The following is a 24,754-nucleotide window of genomic DNA, read 5'->3' on the forward strand; positions in this document are numbered from 1 at the left end:
AAGGTTTAGACCATTTATGCCTACTTATGTTTCATTTGTATGAGAGAAATGGGAAAGGGTGTATTGTTATTGTTTTTGTGAGCTTTTCACTGGAATAATCAGCTTTCTGGTCAGAATGGCTGAGGGTTCTCGGCCTAGCTGTAGTGAGGACTTGCTCTGCTGTTGGTTTGTGGCGTTATGAGGCACTCATAGCAGAGTTGGATAACTGGTGGTATTTTGCAGCTTCTAATCTCTGCAGAGCCATTCAAGCTTCAGGGGAAAGGTTACTATAGGACATTGCTCTGCCTTACTTTCCACACTTCTGCTTTGGTTACCAGGATGCTGTGAGTGCAGAGTCTGAGCTAGGCAGCCTGATTAACCTCTTCCCTGTTACACAGGGCCCTGATCCCAGAGCCCAGTGCAAGTCTTAAAGAGGAACTGTACTGAATAAAATGCCATGAGTAAAGTTATAAATTATCAATGTTTGCTTATAGTTAAATATTGCCTCTCCTTGATTTACATTCTTCAATTTATTTAATTTATTACAGGTGGCTGCATCTTTACTGCTAATCCCTGGGAGGAGAATTCTGCATAACTAAACAGCCTAGGCCAGTGGTCCTCAAACCAAACTTTTTTGGGTGAGGTTGCCCTTGATGGCGGTAAAAAGTTTTCAAGACACCCCTAGGCAAAATCATCTACCAAAGTGCTGTTGTGACCCTCATTAGGCGACACGCCACCTCCAAGTTGCTAGTGATGCTTATTAGGCAGCATCCCCCCTCCAAGTAGTCAATGACTGACCAACACCCTTTTCCCAGATCCCCTCTCCCCCCCCCCCCCCCCTGCCAGCAATCCTCCCCTCCAAATAGTCAGTGCCCCCCATGTAGGCAGCATTACCCCCTCCAAAATGTCACTGAGTTTCCATGAGGCAGCACCCCCTCCAAATTATCAGTGACCCCCCCATTAGGCAGAATCCCCACTCCAGTTAGTGAGAGAGCATTTCCCCATTATTCAGCATCCCCCCCCTGAATGAACAGGACAAGGATAAATAGTCAGTCTTGTAGAGCACATAGACATTTCCCCACATGGGAACTGCATTTAGTAACGCCCTCTTTAATTTTGCAGCATCACCTCAGCACCCATTCCGAATTGTAAGTGACCCTCATTAGCTGGAACAACATTTCCTTACCTACATACCTACCCAAGCCACACTGATCTGTTGCTCCACCCCGATTCCTCCGATGTCCAACGTCAACCACGGCTGCAGGGACTAACTGTATATCAATGTGCGGTTGCATTAACTGATGGCGATGTGGATGAACGCTGAGGCGCACCATGATGCTGTGGCATCTGTCTGAGAACTCCTGGCCTAGGCTACACATCTTTGGGAGGGTTACATACCAAGATACAGCTATATATAGATTATAGGAAGTGTTCCTAATGTAGTGGGAATCCTGAATCATTTACTACATTCTACTGTATGTCACTACAGTGCCTCTTTAAATAATAGTTGTCTCTGTATAGACATTTTTGGCTCTGCAAAGCAGCTTGTACTATGCCATGGAGAGGGCAGGGGAGCAGCAGGGAAATGCAGTAGCAGCTGGCCAGAAGAGTTCAGTAAGCGGCGTGAGCTGCATATCACGGCGAAAGTATGTGCAGACAGTAACACGATACGGTTATAAGGTTGTGTTCAGGTGGCTATATCACTGCACTGCCTCTTCACCAGCTGTCGCCATGTCAGAAGGGTGCTGAACTGGAAGCTGGGGTGTTGGCATGATGACACAGTACTGTGCCAGTCTCAAACACTCTTTTTAGTTCCATATCGATCTAAGATATTGCACCTGTCCCTTTAAATCTGTGTGGAGGGAAGGGGGAGTGACTGAAAACAGGAAGATTAAGCACCACCATAGATGCCTATACAAATCCCACTGATCTGAGGTCTCTGATGAGGCGAAGGGGCCGGGGACTATCCTAGAGGAAGAGGCCGCCAGCTCAGAAGATGCGACAAGCAGCGATTTTATGATTAATCTGTTGGACCACTGTCTGCAGTGTGTGGGCAGGCAATAGATCCCCCTCTGATCAAATTTGATCAGCGAGATCTCTATCTGGTGGCAGATCAACAGGTGTATAGCCCCCTTAAAGTGGTCTGAAATGCAAGATTTCTTCTTTGCTCTAAAAGATTCCTCACAGCTTTAAACCTACTATCCCAAAAATTGTAGCAGAACAGCATTCAAACACACCATTTTGCTCTGCACTGGAAATCCGCATCCACAGAGGAGATAACATTATATTTTGTTTACATTCCAAAGTTGTTACATTGTGTGTAACAACTGAAAACCAGCTCTCCTTGCTTCAAGCATGCACACAGTTCAGAACAGCTCACTAGAAGATTTTAATATATACGGTAATAAAAAGCAGCTTGAGTAAAATGCAATGGCAGCTTTCAGAGCAGATAAACTGTATTTTGGGAACTTGTAATTTGTAAATAGACAATATTACTTGTGCACAAAAGCAAATATAACTGTATGGGTAATAAAAAGTAGAAAAATAAATTTTTATTGAATGTTATGTCAGAGTTTCAGACCACTTTAAATCTGCCTACAAAGGACATTGACATTTGACCAATCTTTTATCTATTTTGTTGTTGTGTTTAATGTTTTAGAGCAAAAATGTAATTTTGACTTTCATACCACTTGAAAGCTGATTTATTACCAAATAGTGGAGCTTTTCACCAGGGAAACGAGCTCTGATACTAAATGAGTACACGGGACTAGAAGAAGATGTGTCCCTGGAGCATGGAGCATTTACACTGATTATGCAGTGTGCTCTGTTAGAATGTGAGGAATATGAGATGTTTCACTGCGGTATTTGCTTTTTTTTCTGTGCGCTGTGTCTGCTAATTAGCAAAGCGAAAGAGGAAATGTTATTCAGGCCATTAGTCACACTTGCTTGTCACATTGAGTAAACCCTGTGTGACTTGCTAAGGTCTTTTATCATTCACAGTACTGCTGACTGGACTGGACCACGTTTCACCCTCCCTTTTGACTCATTTTAGTGCTTCGACCTCATTGTGTATTGTTTATTCTGATCTTATAAGTTTTTTTCTTTTCTTTTCTCATGGAATGATTGGTTTGCTGTTGTACACTGAACAGATAAGTCTAAAAATTTTATATGAACAAAGCGGGAAGCACGCAATCATTTCTTGAAGGTGGTGTGTTGGAATCAGGTAAATAGGCTGATGTAAGGACCTGAGGAGGAACCGTAACCAAGAATTGAACTTCATCCTAATCAAGACGTTTTGAATCAGGATGATACCTTTTATTGGCTAACTTAAAAGAATAAGAGTAAGCGAGCTTTCGGCTTTGCAGCCTTCGTCGGGCTACAGCTCATCCTAATCAGTAGAGGATTCCCCCTTTCCCATGAGAAATCTTTTCCTTTTCACAAACGGATCATCAAGGGGCTTTTGTATGGCTGATATTGTGGTGGAACCCCTCCCACAGTGTGATGTCAGGACCATGGTTCTGACATCACACTGTGGGAGCCTTGTTGCATTGTGGGAAATAATTAAATTTTTTTTCACTGGAGTTCCTCTTTAAGATCAGTACCCACAACGTGATTTTTCAAGCAACTTTTTTTATTCTTCTTCCCATGACTGGCATTTTAAAGGCTATTATGCTGTTGCTTAGCTTTTAGAGCAGAGAGGAAGTTGAAGTGAACCTCCAGACTAAAAATCGACTCAGCAGCACTGAAAAGGCTTGGTGTTTCTTTAACAGTTTCACAGCATCAGAACTTTGTTTCTCTTATACAAGCCTCATTTTTAGCTGCACAGAAGAAAACTGCCCGGGCATTTTTCCCCTGATGCTGTGCAAAGCATGATGGGATTTCTGATGTTGTTCTCGTTCTGCTGCTTTGGTGCAATTTTTTTTATTTATTTTTTTACATTTTGAATTTGAAGCCTAGGGTAGCTGGGATGGGTGATCAGGACACAGGACAGCTGGAACTGAGTCTCCTGCTCCCTGTCACCTCCTTTCAACCAAAAAGATGGCTGCCCCCATGACAAAGATGGCAGCCCCCATGAATCACAAATATTTGCCTGTTCTTTCAAAACAGGGTGGGTAAGAGATTATATTACCTACCTATTCTAATTAACATAACTAATGTAACTTAATGACAGTATGTTTGTTTAGGCTGAAGTTCCCCTTTGAGTTCAGGTCCTGTGTTAAGTTGTAGTCCTGTGCTTTGTATACTTTTTGTACTGCTGCACATCATTGCTCTGTGCCCTGTATAGTTTCTTGTTAACGGTTTCTTTCGCAGTTTTTTTTTTTTTTGTTTTGTTTAAATGGTGTGATGTTTAATTACCTTTTGTATATTTACAGGTGGAGATGTCCTTGTTGCAGCAATGCTACAAAGATTTGTCCTCCCAGATAAATCTCATCTTGCTGGAGCGACTGTGGTATGTGATGCTGGAACAGTTTCTAATGAAATATGTATGGAGTGCTTCGGGCCTCGTCATGGTAGCCGTACCCATCATCACAGCCACCGGCTACTCGGAGAGCGGTAAGGATGTTGCTGATTAGTATGAATACATAAAGGTGGTGCGTTACAGCTTGAGGGCCCCTTTCCACTATCGCAAATCTGCATGCATTTTCTGCACGCAGATCCGCACAACCAATACAACTTAATTAGCCTGTTTCCACTTGTCAGGAAAACAAAGCGTTTTTCTGTGCAGGAAAAATCTGCACAGCAGAGCCATCACAATTCGTGATTCGCATACAATGTAATTAATAGGAAATTTGTATGCGTTTTCGGATGCAAATTTTGCTGCCCCTGAAATCTCTGCGTCTGATGCAAATGTTTCACCTTGCTTCATGAGAGAACCGGCCCTGCTTAGGGCAGCAGTAAGCAGGGTGTACACATTATTTTCATGTGCATTTTCTGCACAGGAAAATGCATTTAAACAGTGTTCATGTTACTCAATGGGCTAGTTTATGTTTAAATGTGTTTTTCGCACGCAGAAAAAAAAAAATGAGATCTTGAAGGATAATTTCACACGTGGAGTGTGTTTTCTTTGTCAAATATATTAGTGGCTGTGAAAAAAACCTGTTTCTTCATGCAAACACAGAAGAAGCAGGCAGAAAATGCACACAGGAAACTGACAGTCTGGTGTGAAGCCTAATTGTTAATCCTTGCTGCAGACCTGCAGTTTCTGCTAACCTTTTCCTCTCACCTCACTAAGTGCAACAGAATACCCAAGCAGCTTGGGGTGATACAGAACTACTAGGAAAGTAAAGGGGACTAAAGGTGCTCATACACTAATGCGATTTCCCGCCGATAGAAATCAAATCTGCTGTGAATTCGATAACGCAAATGCGGATCGATTTCCATCCGAAATCTATCGATTATCTCAATCTGCTCATGCGGAAAATTTTGCTCGATAGCAGCGTTCGATATTGCGACGACCGACGCGGCAATACATCACCTGTCCGGCTGGTGCGAGTCCCCGGGTCCCCGCAGTCTCTCACTTCTTCTGGCGTCTTCTCTTCACTTCCTGTCCCGTCCTGTGAGAAAGCAAAGTTCAAACAGTAGAGCGCGCTCTACTGTTTGAACTTTCTGCTTGTGACAAGACGGGACAGGAAGTGAAGCGAAGATGGAGTACTCTGGAAGAAATAAGACTGTGGGGACCCGGGCACTCGCGCCGGCGAACAGGTAATGTGTTGCGGCTGGCCATGGGAGCAGGGGCGCGAGGCAGGCTGCAGTTCCACAGGTAGAGGTAGTGAATCAATTTCATGCTGAAATTGATTCAAAATCTGTTTGCAGAGTATGGGCAGCCATTAGATCCCTCTCTGATCAGATTTGATCCGAGAGGGATGTATCTGTTGGTCGATCTGGTGGCAATCGACCAGTGTATGGCAGCCTTAAGAGACCAAGAAGCTGTCCTACTAAAAAACAGTGCTCAGTGAGGTTAGTCTTCTTAAAGCAGAAGGTATTTGCAATAATTTAGCTTTAAGTAAGCAACTGTGGCTTCCCACAATGCATCGCTACTGAATATGCAAATTATCTCTTTATGCCCATGAACCTAGGCTTAAGTCCAGAACCGCTGGTGTCCAGCTAGCCGACAGCTTATACATTTTGCAGAGCCACATCAACCCAACATGCAGACAGCTTGTTTCGGACTGTTGGTCCTCATCAATGCATGGTATGGATTGATATGGCTCTATGGGATAGTGCTTGGGCCAGTACAACAGCATACCCAAGCAGCTTGGGGAGACCCAAAGCTACTAGGAAAGTATAGGGAACTAAAAGAGACCAAAAAGCCCTCCTATTAAAAAGCATTGCTCAGTGTAGTTTGCCTTCTTAAAATAGAAGGTATTTGTGATAATTCAGCTTTATGTGAGCAACTGTGTTAATCTAGCACTCCTTGCAATGGCATGAGTAACAGGGTGGAGTAAAGAGCTGCTCACCACAGTCAAACTACACCTCTCTCTCTATTGATTGACAGCGGCTGTTCGTGAGTATCGAGACATGTTCCTTCTCCCTCTCGCTGCTTATGCCACCGCAGGAAGTTGAATTCAGCCCGAGGTAGGGTAGGAGGAAGTAAGCACCAACTGAAGTTCTGCAACAATGTGAGCAGCAACAATGAACTGCTGCATGAAGTGTTTTACACGTATCTACTGCAAAAATATACATTTGCTGACAAAGAAAAAATTGTGTGCGTTAAGATTAATTCAGGGGCGTAGCAACAGCCATAGCAACTGCTATGTGGCCCGGGGCAGAGTGGGCCCAGGCTGTACTTCGAAAGAAAATGTCTTATCGAAAGAAAATGAAAAAATTGTACCATGTATGGGTACCATTAGATTGGTTCTTGCTTAAAATTACTCAGCATCACTTGAAGTGAAGCCGAGGTGAGATTGATATGGAGGCTGCCATATTTATTTTCTTTTAAGCAATATCAGTTGCCTGGCAGTCCTGCTGATCCTTTGCCTGAAGCCCATAGAGCCCTGAACAAGCATGCAGCAGATCAGGTGTCATTATTGTCAGATCTGACTAGATTAGCTGCATGCTTGTTTCTGATGTTATTCAGACACTACTGCAGCCAAATAGAGCAGCGGGGCTGCCAGGCAACTGGTATTGTTGTTAAAAGGAAATAAATATGGCACTCTCACCTCGGGTTCATTTTAAAGGAAACTTTAAAGAAAACCTGTAATGAGAAAAAGTTCCCCGGGGGAGTACTCGCCTCGGGTGGAGGAAGCCTCCAGATCCTATCAAGGCTTTCCCCATCCTCCTCGGTCCCACGGCGGTCTTGCTGTGCCCCTCCGAACAGTGGAATGTAGATATTTACCTTCCCGGCTCCAGCACAGGCGCAGTATCGCCTCTCCGCTCGGAGATAGGTGGAAATAGCCGATCGCTGTCGGTCCACTCTATTGTGCAGACGCAGTCTCCTGCGCCTGCGCAGTAGAGCGGACCCGACAGATTGGCTATTTCTGCCTATCTCCGTGCTGAGTGCCTCAACAGCGCCCCCGCTGGAGCCAGGGAAGGTGAATATATTCGCCATGTCTAGCTTGTCGAGCCAGGATTGCGGGACACTTCAGGGGAGCCAACGCTGGACTGCCTGCAGCTACAGCGGAGGGGGAAGCCTCATTGGGACCCTGAGGCTTCCCCCTGCAGAGGTGAGTTCCCCCCCCCAGGGGACGTTTTTTTTTGGTTTTTTTTGTTACAGGTTCTCTTTAAGTGAAAACTATTGTGGCAGTTACTTACCTGAGGCTTCTTCAAGCCCTCTGAAGTCCTCCTGGCCGCTTGCTGTCATTCCATGCTGCTCCCTTCCTCCGCTATCCCCCCCCCCCTCCCCGCCACACGCCTCCTCTGTTGCGCTCTTGAGGCTGGGCTCCTCCTGTGCTTACGCAGTAAGTGAGAACCACCGTCCACAGGAGCAAGATCGAGGAGGGATGCGGTTAGTGAGCCTAGCCCAAGGATTCCTTACTGAATAGATGCTGGCTTACTCGACAGGATTCGATCCCAGGTCACCTGTGTCAGAGGCAGAGCCCTTAATCATTACACTATCCAGCCACTGACTAACATGCTAGATGGCAGCCAAGGCAGCTAGTCGAGACTGCCTCCGCTGAGAGTCTAGCATGTTTATGGCAGCCCTGACCATCCCCAGTGCATCAGCCAGAGTTCTGGAATGCCAGATCTTGCCTGAGCAACAGGCCGAGGTCCCCCACCACTTCCGCTCCATCATTCTCTGCACCGTTGTCTGTCTACTCGACTCTGTAGCCACAGAATGCATGGCTAGCCTCTAGGCCAAGGGTGGCAAATTGAAATACAAAGTGGGCCGAAATTGAGACCAAGTCGCGGGCCAACCTCAATGTCTACTGGCCACCTTCCTCCCTTATAAAGTTCCTTGGTGTCTAGTGGCCCTCATCCCTCCCATATACAGTTCCCTGGTGCCTAATGCCTCTTTCCTCCCCTATACCGATCCCTGCTGTCTAGTACTCAGCCTCCCTTGCCTATACAGCTTTCTGGTGTCTAGTGCTTTCCCCCCTCCCTCCCCCATATGGTTTCCCGGGTGATCTACGGCTTTACCTCCAATATAGCATCCCGGGTGGTCTAGAGTGCGCCAAACATAATGCAAAGTGGGGAAACCACTTGGGGTAAAATTTGATGGCTCTGATGGCCAGATTTGGTCCGTGGGCAAGAGTTTGACTTGTATGCTCTAGTCTAATGACACGTCCGTACAGAACTCCGCCCTGAACTGTCGCCTAATCATTTCAATCCTGATTCCTGCTGGTGTCTGTACCTGAATATGTATATGTGCCTATTGAAAACCTGCTGCTTGCAAAGTGAATGCAGACAGCAGGCGATTCTTAGTTATTACAACTGTACGCAAATCTGACTTGGGGCTGGCGCACCCCAAGAGCTTTTCTGAGCGTTTTTAATAGCAGTAGCACTTTGAAAAGCGCTTGGCGAATGTATTTGAATGGGATGGAGCACACTAGAGTGATGTGCTTATTTCGCAAATGCGTGTCCTGCAGCATTTTTGCTGATTTTTGAGGCAATTCAGCCTCAATGTTAAGTATAGGAAAGTGGAAAATCGCTTTGACAAGTGCTAGATCAGAGCGATTTTCCAAGCGGTTTTGTTACAGAAGCTGTTTAGTTACAGCTCTACTGTAGCAAAATATAAAAAACACTACCCCAAAACGCTCCAAAAATCATTAGGCATGCTTAGAAAATTGCTAAGCACATGCCTAGAATCGCCTTAAAAATCACTTCAAAAAGTGCTAAGCGTTTGCTTTTACGCTAGGGATTTTTGGTGTGCACTGGGCCTTACTAGGTGCAATTTGGATACAGGTTTTCACTTGGCGGGATGTGGCCATTCCCAGGCAGTGAATACAACCGATAAAAGTGCAGCTCAGATTGTTAGATATGACATTCTTTCCTCCAGGTGAACTAGAAAACACATTATAGATGTTTACAATACACAATACCATGTTTAAACAAAAAATACAAAATTCGAACTAGGACATATGAATTGTAGCAGAATAAGGACCTGGGAGCCCGTAAAACTTTTATGATTGTTAAAACAATTCACTGAAAACAGAACTAAAAAGCCATAATGGGGACATATCTACAGGCAGCCTCATTATAATGCTAATATTGCCAGTACATCCTGTTCTAAGAGGACAAAATTCTGCTTTACATGGCATTTCAGTAAGGGGGCTTTTTGATCCCTTTCAGCCCCCTTACACGCACCTAGGAGTTCCGGTTCACCATGAGCTTGCTGGGAAATCGGCAACAGATTCTGAAACAGTTTGTATGCATGTTTGGCTCTGTGGTATTAATAAGCTGACACATCACTGCATTCCAGCGGTTCTGGAAGTGTGTTTAGCTATCAGGGACAATAAAGGAACGATTCGCATATTCAGCAGTCATGCATCGTGGGAGACATCATATGCTTTCTGAAATCAACCTGAATGATTGCAAATACCTTCTGTTTTAAGAAGGCAAACTTTTGTTTTGCATAACATTTTAGTAAGAGGGCTTGTTGGTCCTTTGTAGCGCGTACGAGAGGAATCGGCGCAGGAGACTTGGGCGCAGGATACAGCCTGTATGGCTTATTCCGCTCCTGCACAAATTCCCATCTATATTAAATACTACTCCCCCTCCAGGCCGCCATGGATGGTGGGGAATGAAATAATTCGGCTTCCAGCGATTGCTGGAGGCCGAATTATAGTGTTTTATAAGTAACTTCAGCTCCGTCTTCTAACTGCGCTGAAGTTACTCACTGCTGCTCCCAAGTCTCCTGCGCTGGAATGAAAGTGTTCACTTTGTAGCCCCTTACACACTCCTAGGAGTTCTCTTCATCTTCACTGCCGCGATCCCCTGCGTGTACAAGCCTGGTTGCACTGCACAGGTGGCAGTAGAGTTTACACCTCCGCATTAGCAGAGGGCCACTCATGTATGGGTAAAAAAGGCCATGCACGAGCCACTCTGTGCTGCTACATAGGCACGGCCTGTACTTTGCATCTGCACTGTGCCGTGCATGAGCCACTCCGTGCTGCTGCATAGGCATGGCCTGTACTTTGCATCTGCACTGTGCCGTGCACGAGCCACTGCGTGCTGCTGCATAGGCACGGCCTGTACTTTGCATCTGCACTGTGCTGTGCACAAGCCACTCCGTGCTGCTGCATAGGCACGGCCTGTACTTTGCTTCTGCACTGTGCTGTGCTCGAGCCACTCCGTGCTGCTGCATAGGCACGGCCTATACTTTGCATGTGCGCAGTGCCGTGCATGAGCCACTGCGTGCTGCTGCATAGGCATGGCCTATACTTTGCATGTGCGCAGTGCCGTGCACGAGCCACTGCGTGCTGCTGCATAGGCACAGGCTGTACGTTGCATCTGTGCAGTGCTGTGCACGGGCCACTCCATGCTGCTGCATAGGAACAGGCTGTACGTTGCATCTGCCCAGTGATGTGCATGAGCCACTCCGTGCTGCTGCATGGGCTATACTTTGCATCTGCACTGTGCCGTGCACGAGCCACTGCGTGCTGCTGCATAGGCACAGGCTGTACTTTGCATATGCACAGTACCGTGCACGAGCCACTCCGTGCTGCTGCATAGGCCTGGGCTGTACTTTGCATCTGTGCTGTGCCGTACACGAGCCACTCCGTGCTGCTGCATAGGCCTGGGCTGTACTTTGTATCTGCACAGTGCCGTGCACGTGCCACTCCGTGCTGCTGCATAGGCCTGAGCTGTACTTTGCATCTGCGTAGTGCTGTGCACAGGCCCGGGCTGTACTTTGCATCTGCGCTGTGCCGTACACGAACCACTCTGTGCTGCTGCATAGGCACGCGCTGTACTTTGTGCTTGCGCAGTGTGACTGCACCCGTAAAAAGGTGAAACGCAACAGAGAGCAATATTTAACATTAATGTCAAATATTCTGTAAAGTCCTAATCCAGATCCTGCATATTATCTCTTGTATCATACCCAGAAACCCATTAAAAAGTTTAAAAAATCGCTTGCCAAGCACCTTATTCAGGCTGCACGAATCCTCATTGCAAGATACTGGAAATCTAGCACCGCACCTACTATCCAGAGTGGCTGGCTGAAGTAAGCAATATCAATCAAATGGAGTCCATGACTCATGCTATCCATGGCAGAGAGGAGGTTTGCAACCGGACCTGGTACATTGGCATTTATTTACAGAATCCCAAGAATATAGGGATGCTTTGTCCTCTACCTGATTACTTACTGTGAAGGGGCCTCCCCTGGTTGTTCAACTTTGATAGAGTTCTGATTGGAGCACATCCCCATTAAAGAGATGGGTTAGGAGATCCGGCTGGGATTCTTACACTCTCTTTCCTTTCTCTATTTTCCTCTCTGCTCTTTTCCTTTAATTCCTGACTTTCCTATTTCTCTTTCTTCTTACTCTTTTCAAATATGACTCTTAATATCATAGGGTTAAATATAATTTTGACACCAACAGTCTCTGGTGTTGTGTAATTAAAGGTCTACATTACATTAGCAAGAGCTTTCCAATTCACAAGCGCTTAGAAATGGCTTAGTAAAGTACTGCTGGAGGGTTCCAGGCCTAGCACACACTTAGTTATGGGACAGGTATTCATGCAATGGCTTACAAGTCCCTGAAACATTCAAGCAGTCTTTCCTTCACATGTGGTAACTTGCTTTGTAATGTTTGATCACACCTGTGCTTTTTCTAACAAGTGACATGTTGACAGCGGTGAAAGTATTCACCATGCAGTGTGTAAAATACACCTAAAGAGTTTTGGGGATAAAAAAAGAACTAGGATAGTATTGCTTTCCATAGGTCTGGTTCACTACTTATCTAATGAATTATCTCACCTTACTTTAAAGCAAACCTGAAGTGAAAACCAGCTTGTGTTCCACAAAAGTTAAGTGGTGGTCTATTGATAAGGCAGCATAATGGTAGATAAGTGGTAAGGCAGCATAGTGATTGACTACTGGTAAGGCTGCATAGTGGTGGACTAGTGATAAGGCTGCATAGTGGTGGGCTACTGGTAAGGCTGTATAGTGGTGGGCTACTAGTAAGGCTGCATAGTGGTGGAGTAGATGTAAGGCAGCATAGTTATTGGCTACTGGTAAGGCAGCATAGTGGTGGACTAGTAGTAAGGCAGCATAGTGGTGGACTAGTAGTAAGGCAGCATAGTGGTGGACTAGTAGTAAGGCAGCATAGTGGTGGACTAGTAGTAAGGCAGCATAGTGGTGGACTAGTAGTAAGGCAGCATAGTGGTGGACTAGTAGTAAGACAGCATAGTGGTGGACTAGTAGTAAGGCAGCATAGTGGTGGACTAGTAGTAAGGCAGCATAGTGGTGGACTAGTAGTAAGGCAGCATAGTGGTGGACTAGTAGTAAGGCAGCATAGTGGTGGACTAGTAGTAAGGCAGCATAGTGGTGGACTAGTAGTAAGGCAGCATAGTGGTGGACTAGTAGTAAGACAGCATAGTGGTGGACTAGTAGTAAGGCAGCATAGTGGTGGACTAGTAGTAAGGCAGCATAGTGGTGGACTAGTAGTAAGGCAGCATAGTGGTGGACTAGTAGTAAGGCAGCATAGTTATTGGCTACTGGTAAGGCAGCATAGTGGTGGACTAGTAGTAAGGCAGCATAGTGGTGGACTAGTAGTAAGGCAGCATAGTGGTGGACTAGTAGTAAGGCAGCATAGTGGTGGACTAGTAGTAAGGCAGCATAGTGGTGGACTAGTAGTAAGGCTGCATAGTGGTGGACTAGTAGTAAGGCTGCATAGTGGTGGACTAGTAGTAAGGCTGCATAGTGGTGGACTAGTAGTAAGGCAGCATAGTGGTGGACTAGTAGTAAGGCTGCATAGTGGTGGACTAGTAGTAAGGCTGCATAGTGGTGGACTAGTAGTAAGGCTGCATAGTGGTGGACTAGTAGTAAGGCTGCATAGTGGTGGACTAGTAGTAAGGCTGCATAGTGGTGGACTAGTGATGAGGCTGGATAGTGGTGGACTAGTGGTGAAGCAGCATAATGGTGGGCTAGAGGTGAGGCTGCATAGTGGTGGGCTACTGATAAGGCTACATAGTGGTGGACAATTAGTAAGGCTGGATAGTGGTGGACTAGTGGTGAAGCAGCATAATGGTGGGCTAGTGGTAAGGCTGCATAGTGGTGGGCTACTGAAAAGGCTGCATAGTGGTGGACTAGTGGTGAGGCTTCTTAGTGGTGGACTAGTGGTGAGGCTGCTTAGTGGTGGGCTACTGATAAGGCTGAATAGTGGTGGACTAGTGGTGAGGGTACATAGTGGTGGATTAATGGTAAGGCTGCATAGTAGAGGACTAGTAACAAGGCAGCATAGTGGTAAGGCTGCATAGTGGTGGACTAGTGGTAATTGTGCATAGTGGTGGGCTAGTGGTGAGGCTGCATAGTGGTGGACTAGTGGTAAGGCTGCATAGTGGTGGGCTAGTGGTGTGGCTGCATAGTGGCGGATTAGTGGTAAGGCTGCATAGTGATGGACTAGTGGTAATGGTGCATATTGGTGGACTAGTGGTAAGGCTGCATAGTGGTGGGCTAGTAGTAAGGCTACATAGTGGTGGAATAGTGGTAAGTCTGAATAGTGGTGGGTTAGTGGTGAGGCTGCATAGTTGTGGTCTATTGGTGAGGCTGCATAGTGGAGATCTACTGGTAAGGCAGCATAGTGGTGGACTAGTGGTAAGTCTGTGTACTACAGCTTTGCCTCCAAATTAGCGTAGTGACCTCCTCATATAGGGCTCTCTCAGAATTCCACTAATGTATGATCCAATTTTTCCTGCTGCCTCACCATGGCAACATCATATTCCCTGTATTCTGCATTGACATCTTGTATGTTTTTCAGACTCTGAGGATGTGAAGAAAGCTGCAATGGAGATGAAGGAAGAGGAATTAGTAAGTGAACGAGCTGAAGCCTTCACTACTGCAAGGAACCTTTTAACTGCTGCTGCTGATGCCATAGAACGAGTGATGTCATCTTACAAGGAGGTGAGTGGCAAGTAGACTTACTGAAAAAACTAATTCCAGAGTGACTGAAAAGCAGGGAATTATATTGCAGCAGAACTATAGGCATATACACAATGAATGTGCACATTACATTCTGGATGGAAGTACAGAATTCTGAATAAGTATAACCTATATCTGTGTCTTGTAAGGCTAATACAGTCTGACAGCTGCTCTAAATACTGTATTGGGCGATCTGCAGCCAATTACACAGCTGTCTCCTATTAGAGTTCACTCTTCCAGATTTTCCATTGGTGAATAGGAGGTTGTCTTTTTGACCTTTTTAAAATTACTGTAAGTTAAAGGAATGCTATCAATTAAAATTACTTTTTTTAATACTCTCTAGTAGGGTACACATTACCACTAGTGCTAGGGGCACTTTATTTATTCACCCAGTTCTCTCCCTGCTTAAAAATCCTCCTTTATTCCTCACCCAGCTCACAAATATACTCCACTGTGTCACAGCATGCAGGAGACATGAGGAGGCTGATCTGAGAAGGTAACAGGTAACTAGATGAGCTGTAATATTGCTGAAATATAAAAAGCAGGGAGATGTGTATACACTACTCCTGACTGGCTGGCTTGCTTGTGACTTACATTCCAGGCTGCATCTACTTCATAGGCTGCTAGGCATTATCAGGATCTTTATCAGTCAGAGAACAAAAGATGGAACACACATTGCTGCAATATTTAACCTCTTACCACCATCTGAATAAAGGGGCCAATACACTGGTCGATTTCAGCCTTTGATCAAGTTGATCGATCGGAAATCGTTTGCCGATTGCTTTGCGGCCGAATTCAATTGATTTGATCTATCTGACAGGATGGAAAATCTAGGTTGATCTGCTGCTGGCAGCAGATCGATGGCACATAGATTTGCATTGGATCTAATGCTGGGAATACACGGTTCGTTTTTGAGCCATTTAGATGGCTCGATAGATAATTTCTGACACGTCCGATCTCCCGATAGTTACCAGTTAACAAACAAGATAGGGACTGCAGGTTTGTTCTTAACCTGAATGCGTTCTCAAGTCAGAACACTGTGCCATCTCTGTCCTCCCTGTGCTTTGTGTCCCCTCTGTGCCATCTCTGCCCTCTACCTGTAATATTTAAATAGCCAGAAATGCGCAGAAGGACACTAATGAAGTAAAAGTGTTGTGTCATTTATGTCAGGTGACAGAGTTGGCCGGCTACACGGCCCGTGTCCACGAAATGTTTGAAGTATTTGAAGATGTGCAGAATGGAATCTACAAACGCCCAGGAGAACTGGAGGAAGCCGACCCCAACAAAAAAGATGTTATCCAGCATGGGATCCGTATTGAGGGGCCCCTGGAGATTAAAGGTACTACCAGGCAATATGTGGCATTTTCCAGCTGTATACAAGATGAATGGGCCACATGTGCAGCACCAGGGCTGTGGAGTCAGAGAAATGTTTGTGTACTTGAAGTCGGAGTTGGTGGTTTCCAAAACTGAAGAGTCGGATGATTTTTGTACTAACTCCATATTCCTGCAAGGGCTGTGGCAGTGATCTGCAAACTTGGCTCTCCAGCTGTTAAAGAACTACAAGTCCCACAATGCATTTGCCTTTATGAATCATGACTGACTGTCAGACTCCTGGAATGCATTGTGGGACTTGTAGTTCCTTAACAGCTGGTGATCACTGGGCTGTAGAGCTGGAGTCAGTGGTTTCATAAACTGAGGAGTCGGATGTTTTTTTTCCACAGCCCTGCTGCTAGGAGCTGAGTGGCATTTGGCATTAGAACCTTCATAAGATTAAAGGAAACTTGTGACAATGAAAGTATTGAAATACCGTGTTTCCCCGAAAGTAGGACATCCCCTTAACGTAAGACCTATCACATATTTTAAACATGCTCGAAATATAAGCCCTACCCCTAACATAAGCCCTAGTGGCTGTGGAAGTCCTGTCTATCTGCGCCCGCGCCCGCCCCCTTCCCCCACAGCCACGTTACCTCCTGATGGCCCCTTATCCATAAAGACGCATCCCCGCTCTCCACTGCCCACCTACATACCAGTAATTCAAGACACAAATCAGCGGTAACCTGCTGATTATTCCCCCACTGCTGCTTTATCGCCTGCTTGCCCCGTTCTCCGTTACCCACCGGCATAATTCAAACCGTATATCAGCGGTAAACTGCGGTGAAGGCAGCTTGTTACACTGTAACAGCACTTCCGTGTACAGGAAGTGACATCTCTGTTTACTTCCTGTACATGGAAGTGCTGTTACAGTGTAACGAGCTGCCTTTACCGCAGTTTACAACTGATATGCGGTTTGAATTATGCCGGTGGGCAACAGAGAACAGGGCTAGCAGGTAATAAAGCAGCGGTGGAGGAATCATCAGCAGTTTACCGCTGATCTGCGTCTTGAATTACCGGGGTGTCGGCGGGCAGAGGAGAGTGGGGATGCGTCTTTCTGGAGGAGGGGGTCATCAGGCGGTAAAGTGGCGGTGGGGGAATGAGGATCTTGGAATGGGGATCTTGCTGCCCTAACAAAATATATAAGACCTCCCCGAAAATAAGACCTAGCGCATCTTTTGAAGGAAAAAATAATATAAGACAGTGTGTTATTTGTGGGGAAACACGGTATGTATACTTACCTCAGCAGTGGGAAGCCTTTGGATGAGCCAGGAGCTTCCCAGATACTCTTCCAGCCCTACATTGCTCCCTAAGAACCCTCTTCCTCTTGTGGCTGTGCTACAGTTTGTGTACGAGCTTATCTGTACTAAGCATGCGCAATTATAGTCTGCATAACCAGCACAATGAAGCATCCGTGCACTCAGGAAAAAGTGCACAAGCGGCTTTGTTTTATTGGGCATGTGCAAACCTTACTCGAGAAATGTATGGGAACCCTAAAAGTGGTCACTTTGTATAAAGTGACAGGTTTGCTTTAATGGTTAAACAGGAACAGGCATTGCAATACAAAAACCGCCTGTCTGAGAAATCAAGTTGTTAATTTTGCAATGACAAGCGCAGCCTAGGTTGTTTTTAATTGAATGTGTTTAGAACCTACAGGAAGCTGAATGTGACTGTGAAGACTGAATGGCAAACTGATATTACAATGAACATGATGCTGGTATGTCAGCGTCCAAGATGCCTGACCACTGCATCAGCAGGCTTCTCATAGGGGAACAATGGTGAGGAAGTGGGGGAGGAGCCAAACCAGGACCGCTGAGATTTCCTGACTCATGAAAGCTGAGCTTATAATACGCTCATCTGGAGTTTATTATCACACGATATGAAAAATCCTTTAAGCCACTGCATCATTTTTCTTACCTGTCATTCAGATATCTAGTGATGCAAAAAGGAAGTGCCTTAGGTGTTACTGAGGTGTTACCATCTAAACTATCATGAGAATGAATAACACTGTGCATAAAACACGTGCATTGTCTTTGTTTTGATGTATGCAACTGCATGCTAGATAACGCCCCAAAACAAATACCTAAAACTCATGAGGTACTAAAAAAAGAACACTGGTGCCTGCCCCCGCCCACAGCAGATGCTGCCATGTTTACATACCCCGCTGATTCTGCCTTTGGCTGCTAGATGGTATGTTCTTAATTGCCTCTTCTTTCACTCTAAAGGTGGGTACACACGTCAGATAAAAGTCTTTGGAAAATGAAAGATCACAGACCAATTTTACCCCCTGCCATGTAGTATGAGAGCCATACTCTACACAGTCTATTCTATGGAGCTGAACTCCCCATCAGATAAAAATCTTTGCAAGATGCTGCACACACAGATGCTGTACACATGCAACAGATCAGTATCTGCAAAAGATCTGTTCCTGCAAAAGATCCGTTCCTGCAAAATGCATTCATAGTCTATGATATCTGCAGATCCCATACACACCTTGTTTAATGGACATTCATCTGCAGATCAGACAATTATCTGCCGATCTGAAGATCCAACCTGGTGGATCTGATCTACAGATAATTGTCCGTTAAACAAGGTGTGTATGAGATCTGCAGATATCATAGACTATGAATGCGTTTTGCAGGAATGGATCTTTTGCAGGAACAGATCTTTTGCAGATACTGATCTGTTGCATGTGTACAGCATCTTTGTGTGCAGCATCTTGCAAAGATTTTTAACTGATGGGGAGTTCAGCTCCATAGAATACACTGTGTAGAGTATGGCACTCATACTACATGAAAGGGGGTAAAATTGGTCTGTGATCTTTCATTTTCCAAAGACTTTTATCTGACGTGTGTACCCACCTTTAAGCAAACTTGAACTCAGAACTTCCTCTCTGCTCTAAAAGATAATCAACAGCATAATAACCTTTAACCACTTCAGCTTACAGTGTTGTTTCACCTTATGCATCCAAGCAACTTTCACCTCCCATTAATTTGCCAATAACTATTACTACTTATCACACTGAAATGATCTATACCTTGTTTTTTTCACCACCATTTAGGCTTTCTTTGGGTGGTACATTTTTTTCGAAGAATTATTTTATTCTAAATCCATTTTAACAGGAAGATTAAGAAAGAAATGGAAAAAAAATCATTATTTCTCAGTTTTCGGCCATTATAGTTTGAAAGTAATACATACTACTTTAATTAAAACCCGTGTATTTTATTTGCCCATTTGTCCCGGTTATTACACCATTTAAAGAGACACTGAAGCGAAAACAAATATGATATAATGAATTGGTTGTGTACTATGAATAATTACTAGAAGATTAGCAGCAAAGAAAATATTCTCATATTTTTATTTTCAGGTATATAGTGTTTTTTCTAACATTGCATAATTCTTTAATATGTGCAGATTACACAACACTCAGCATTCACAATGATTTTTTCAGAGCAGTCTGTGAACTAATGACCTCTCCTCTGCCAGAGAAAAAGTAAATAGTTAAGGAACAGTTGAGATAATAAAAGTCAGAAAACAGCCCTCTCCACAACCTTGAAAGTCGTAGAGATTAATGGCTTTTTTGTATAGAGATAACAACTGGAGTTTCTTAACTCTTCCTGTACTGGAAACAATTAGACTGATGTATCTGATCTTAATGTTTTATTTCTTAGCTGTACTACACATACAAATCATAATATCATATTTTTTTTTCGCTTCAGTGTCTCTTTAAAGAGACACTAAAGCGAACTATTTTTGCCAATTTTACCTTATGATTCGCTTCAGTGCTCTTGTCGCAAGTAATCCGCCGTGTCCCCGCGGCTAAACGAGCCCCCAAACCCCTCTGCAAATATCCACGACCAAGTCAGATTACTTGTGATGAGAACACTGAAGCGAATCATAAGGTAAAATTGGCAAAAATTGTTCACTTCAGTGTCTCTTTAAATTATGTCCCTATCACAATGTATGGCGCTGATACTTTATTTGGAAATAAAGGTGCATTTTTTCAGTTTTGCGTCCATCACTTATTACAAGCCCATAATTTTAAAAATAACAGTAATATATCTTACCACATACATATTGGAAAAGTTCAGCCCCTAAGGTAAATGTTTCTGTATTATTTTTTTTTATTGTATTTTTTTTTAGTTGTTTTTTTTTTTTTTGCAAAAAAAAAAAAAAGTGTGTAGCTATTGGGGAGTGTGGGAGGTAATGGACTAATTTTAACAGTAAAAAATGTCATTATCTAGAAATTTTTATAGCCTGATGTAATTTTACTATTTGGCCACAGGTTGCCCTAGGAGCTTACTTCGGCATGCATAGTATTACTACGCAAGCGGAAGTAAAGCGTGGATGGGGCAGAAGGGGATTTCTGAAAGACAGAGCTGTCTCGTTGACAGCATTAGTCTTTTTCATACGGGGACTTAGATCAATGAATGGTAACTGTGTTCCCATTCATTGATCTCCAAGCTAAAGGAAGGCGGCGGGAGAGCGCAATCACGCGCCCGGCTCAGCGGCAGCAGGGCAAGCTATCTGGATGGATATATCCGTCCAGATAGACTTAAGTGGTTAAAGAAAAACATTTATTTGTTATAGCTGATACAAATCCTGCAATACATCTGCAGTGTTTCTACTTCTTGATTCACGGAACCAAACATATTGTTAATATCCTGTGTTTACCAATTAGCTTCTCTGCCATGGCAGTCAGCTGACACAGCAGAGAGCTCTGATTAGTGGTGATTATTCACAAGTGAAAGGGAATTAGACAGGCCATACACTCTATATACACACAGGATGCATTTCTCTCTGTATTCCATTTGCCCAGTGCAGTTATTTTAAAATGTGCTAACTTTGGATTTTGAGTCTCTTTCTTTTTGAGTTGTCCCTGTCCTTTGGCAAAGCAATGGTCTTCAAAGGCATTGTTCTCCTTGTCTTCTGACTACTCCTGACAATCGCCAAAACACCCCTCCTTACACCTGACCGATCATCCCTTCTCCACAATAACCCATTCTTCATACTTTACCCTAATGCTGGGACAGGGCTGTGGAGCCCTTTCATTCAAAGAAAAAAATATAACATTTTCTGTTTCTCAGATAATAGTCATCATAAATACACTACAGTAACTTGTATATACGGTAGTAGTAGTGCTTAGTCAGTGAGGGTCACCTAGAAGATGCAAAGGAAGGGTTGTGAACATTACATGGCCCCATCAAATGCTGGGGGGCACATGATTTGTAGTTATGCCCCTGCTCTTAGATGTACCCACAGTTAGACTGCCTAGAGCCTGATGGATATTCCTTGTTCCTGTCTGTATCCTCTACAAGTACTCTTACCTAGGACTAGTTTTGATTTATATTAAACAGCTACTTTGCAGCTGTACCCTAACTTTAATCATTTACGACCGCCTAACGCAGATTGGCGGCCGCAAGGTGACTCCCCCAGGACCGCATTACACAGATTGGCATCAAGTCCTGGGGGAGTGTTTTGCAGGGGATCGCATGCACAGATACGTGCTCATCCCCGCTTCTCAGCTCCGTCAACAGTCTCCCATCAGTAATCGCCGCTAGCGGACAATAAAGAAACGGCTGTTTCTCTTCGTTGTACATCGCTGCAATCTACTGCAGCGCTGTACTGGGGACAACCCTGTCACGTGGCTGTCCCCTGGATTGATTCGAAATGCGATCCCTCTCGTAGGCTAATGCCTATGAGAGGCGATTGCCCTGATTGACTTTCAGGGGGAGGGAGTAAAAAAAGACTATTTTTGGTAATTAAAAAAAAAAGATAATAAAATGAATTAAAAAGAAAATATTAATGCCTGCAGCAGCAATCAGAGTCCACCAACAGAAAGCTCTGTTGGTGGGCAGAAAAGGAGCCAAGATTTATTTGGCTGCTAAGTTGTATGGCTCTGCAGCGAGCTTTTAAAGCTGCAGAGCACTGAAGTGTAAAATATCGCCTGGTCACTAGTGGGGTGTAAGCCTGTGGTCCTTAAGTGGTTAAAGTGCGTATCTGGTTTACATAAAAACACAGATGTACACTAATGCTTAAGGTAGAATTCCCTAACACATTAAGCTCTATTCACAAAGCTTCTCAGAAATGACTTATTTATCACTTAATTGATAAAAATAACCTTTAACAAACAAACACAGAACATTTATATCGCGCTTTTCTCCTGGCGGACCCAAAGCGCCAGAGCTGCAGCCACTAGGATGCACTCTATAGGTAGTAGCAGTGTTAGGGAGACTTGCCCAAGGTCTCCTACTGAATGGCTTACTGAACAGGCTGAGTCAAGATTCGAACCCAGGTCTCCTGTGTCAGAGGCAGAGCCCTTAACCATTACACTTTCCAGCCACCTTTCCGCACATTTACAAGCAAAATAATCACTCAAAGTAAGTTCTATATTACTTTTTGTTTCCTTAATTATATTTTTGCTCTTTGGGAGCTTACAAATGTAACATAGATAAGGTGAAAACAGGTGAAGAAGCTTTGTGAATCATGCCAATTGTCTGTTTAATAACATTATTGGAACCCCATATCAGCAGGGTATCAGCATATACCTTATATACTCGCTTATAAGCCTAATTTTTCAGCATAAAAAAATTTGCTCAAAGTTACTTCCTCGGCTTATATGCGAGTCGGTGGAGCAGGTATTTTTGTAACTGGCATAGGAGCATAAGGAACGTGTACTAGTGACCCTGTTCTTGCCAGGTTGCTCCCTGCTCTGTCCATGCTCCCCATCCCATTTAACATGGTGTTCAGAGTGCGCTACTCAAGACTACCTGTGTTCCTTGGCTTGTGGAACAGAGCGTGCAAGCAGCGGTGCAATAATCAGGGATTATTCCTGTGTGGCAATCGCTGTGTCTCATATCTATGATATCATCTAGTGACGTCTTGAGACACAGCTGTATCATCCTGGGGGACATCTGGCTATGGGGAAGGGGCTAACTTGTAGTGGGGTCACATATGAATACTGGGGAGGGGGCTTATACATGAGTCAATCACTTTTTCCTGGTTTCTGAGGGAAAAGTGGGTACCTCGACTTATGTTAGTATATACGGTATCTCCACTTACTTTCAGAAAATGGCCCTGGCCTTTTCCTATATCAGATATAGAAAAAGCAGAAGTCTTTTTCTGAAAGGTGGCAGGGCTTCACACCAGAAACTCGCTGATATGGGGCTTCTGTGAATCTTAATCTATAGGCAATGATCTGGCGCATTTATGTCGGTAATGACCGGTCAGGATGGCCGATGGGGCAGAATGTTAGCTTCCTGGACAGGAGCTTTATTTTGGTGCCAAAAGCAGATGGAATCTTAACCTTTTGCAGACAGATGGCTCTGTCGTGCCATTTTAAGAGCTGTCTGTGCCCTTTTAAGCCATGTGATTGCTGTGATTGGGTCACAGCAATCACGGGTCAGGTGCCAATTTGGCTCCTGCCCAGTATACGGAAGCTCTGCCATCAGCATGACAGCAGAGCAAGAGGTTGCAGCGGCGCGGAAGGGGCGAGAGCGAGCAGTGCATGTGGCTGTAGTGATTGAAATCTATGCCCTGGCAGGAATAACTGCTCCCAAACAGGTCATAGATTTTAATCATCGTGGTCCAGAAGTGCTTAATACAGCTTTAACATTTCCTAAGCTTTTTGCTGTGAGGAAATGCCATTTATGCTACATACTTACAATCAGCAAGATTGGTATATGCAAATTAGAGGAGTCGGTGGAATCATAAACTGAGCATTCGGAGTCGGATGATTGTTGTAACAACTCCATCGCTTTTATCTGGAAGCACACTTGTTTGAATTGCATGCGTTTCTTGCTGGTGCGGGGACATGCATGCAAAATCAGTCCTATGACAAGCGGAAGTTCAAACGGTAGAGGGCGCTCTACTGTTTGAACTTTGCCTTCTCACAGGACGGAACAGGAAGTGAAGAGGAGATGGAGAAAAAGGGATAGCACGGACCAAGGACTTGCACCAGCTGGACAAGTGAGATTATTGCTGCGTCGGTCATCGCCGAATCAAACGCCGCTAACATTTTTTTTTAGCCTGGACAGATTGACTGCATCGATTGATTTTGGATGGAAGTCGGTCGATCGGTGAACATTTACGTTAACGATTTCACAGTAGATTCGATCATGGTGATCAAATATGCTGTATATCGATGGGAAATCAACGTAGTGCTTAGAGCGCTCGCCCTGATATGTGCAGGATTCTTAGCATTTCACAGATCGGACAAGTGCCAGTCCTTGATGCTGAAGTGACATATTTCAAACAGTGTAAGCTGATAACTAGTCTTGGCTCATCCCTCTGTGGTTAATATTATTCATAGATAACTGTAGCAATATACTTGGCTGGAGTTGAAAGAGAAGATAAAGATATTTGCATCTGTCTCTGCATAAATTATCTGTTGATTAGTGAGGCCTCTTTGTTCTAGAAACTGTTCATAAATCCAAAGCCTTTTAAGGAAGATTCAAGTTTCATTTTAAAACTCCCATCAACATTCTTTGGTGATGTACAAGACTTTTTTTTTGCCATTTAACCACTTGCCGACCGCACGCTTATACCGTGCGTCGGCAAAGTGGCAGCTGCAGGAGCAGCGACGCAGTACTGCGTCGCCAGCTGCAGGCTGATTAATCAGGAAGCAGCCGCTCGCGCGAGTGGCTGCTTCCTGTCAAATCACGGCGGGGGGCTCCGTCGATAGCCTGCGGGCCGCCGATGGCGGCTCGCAGGCTAAATGTAAACACAAGCGGAAATAATCCGCTTTGTTTACATTTGTACGGCGCTGCTGCGCAGCAGCGCCGTAAGGCAGATCGGCGATCCCCGGCCAATCAGCGGCCGGGGATCGCCGCCATGTGACAGGGGACGTCCTGTCACTGGCTGCACAGGACGGATAGCGTCCTGTGC

The 24,754-nt window shown here is 44.7% G+C and overlaps 1 protein-coding gene across 1 annotated transcript in view; it reads left to right on the top strand.

The window, feature by feature from the left end:
- The window catches only part of ABCD1 (ATP binding cassette subfamily D member 1), a 72,869-nt gene that overhangs the window by 19,297 nt on the left and 28,818 nt on the right, over positions 1–24,754 (top strand). Inside the window, exons 2-4 of the mRNA XM_068248358.1 lie at positions 4,353–4,533; positions 14,337–14,479; positions 15,668–15,836. Coding sequence (XP_068104459.1) covers positions 4,353–4,533; positions 14,337–14,479; positions 15,668–15,836 — 493 coding nt within the window. The remainder of the gene's footprint in view (positions 1–4,352; positions 4,534–14,336; positions 14,480–15,667; positions 15,837–24,754) is intronic.

This window comes from Hyperolius riggenbachi, chromosome 8, assembly GCF_040937935.1.
Source record: "Hyperolius riggenbachi isolate aHypRig1 chromosome 8, aHypRig1.pri, whole genome shotgun sequence".
NCBI lineage: Eukaryota > Metazoa > Chordata > Amphibia > Anura > Hyperoliidae > Hyperolius > Hyperolius riggenbachi.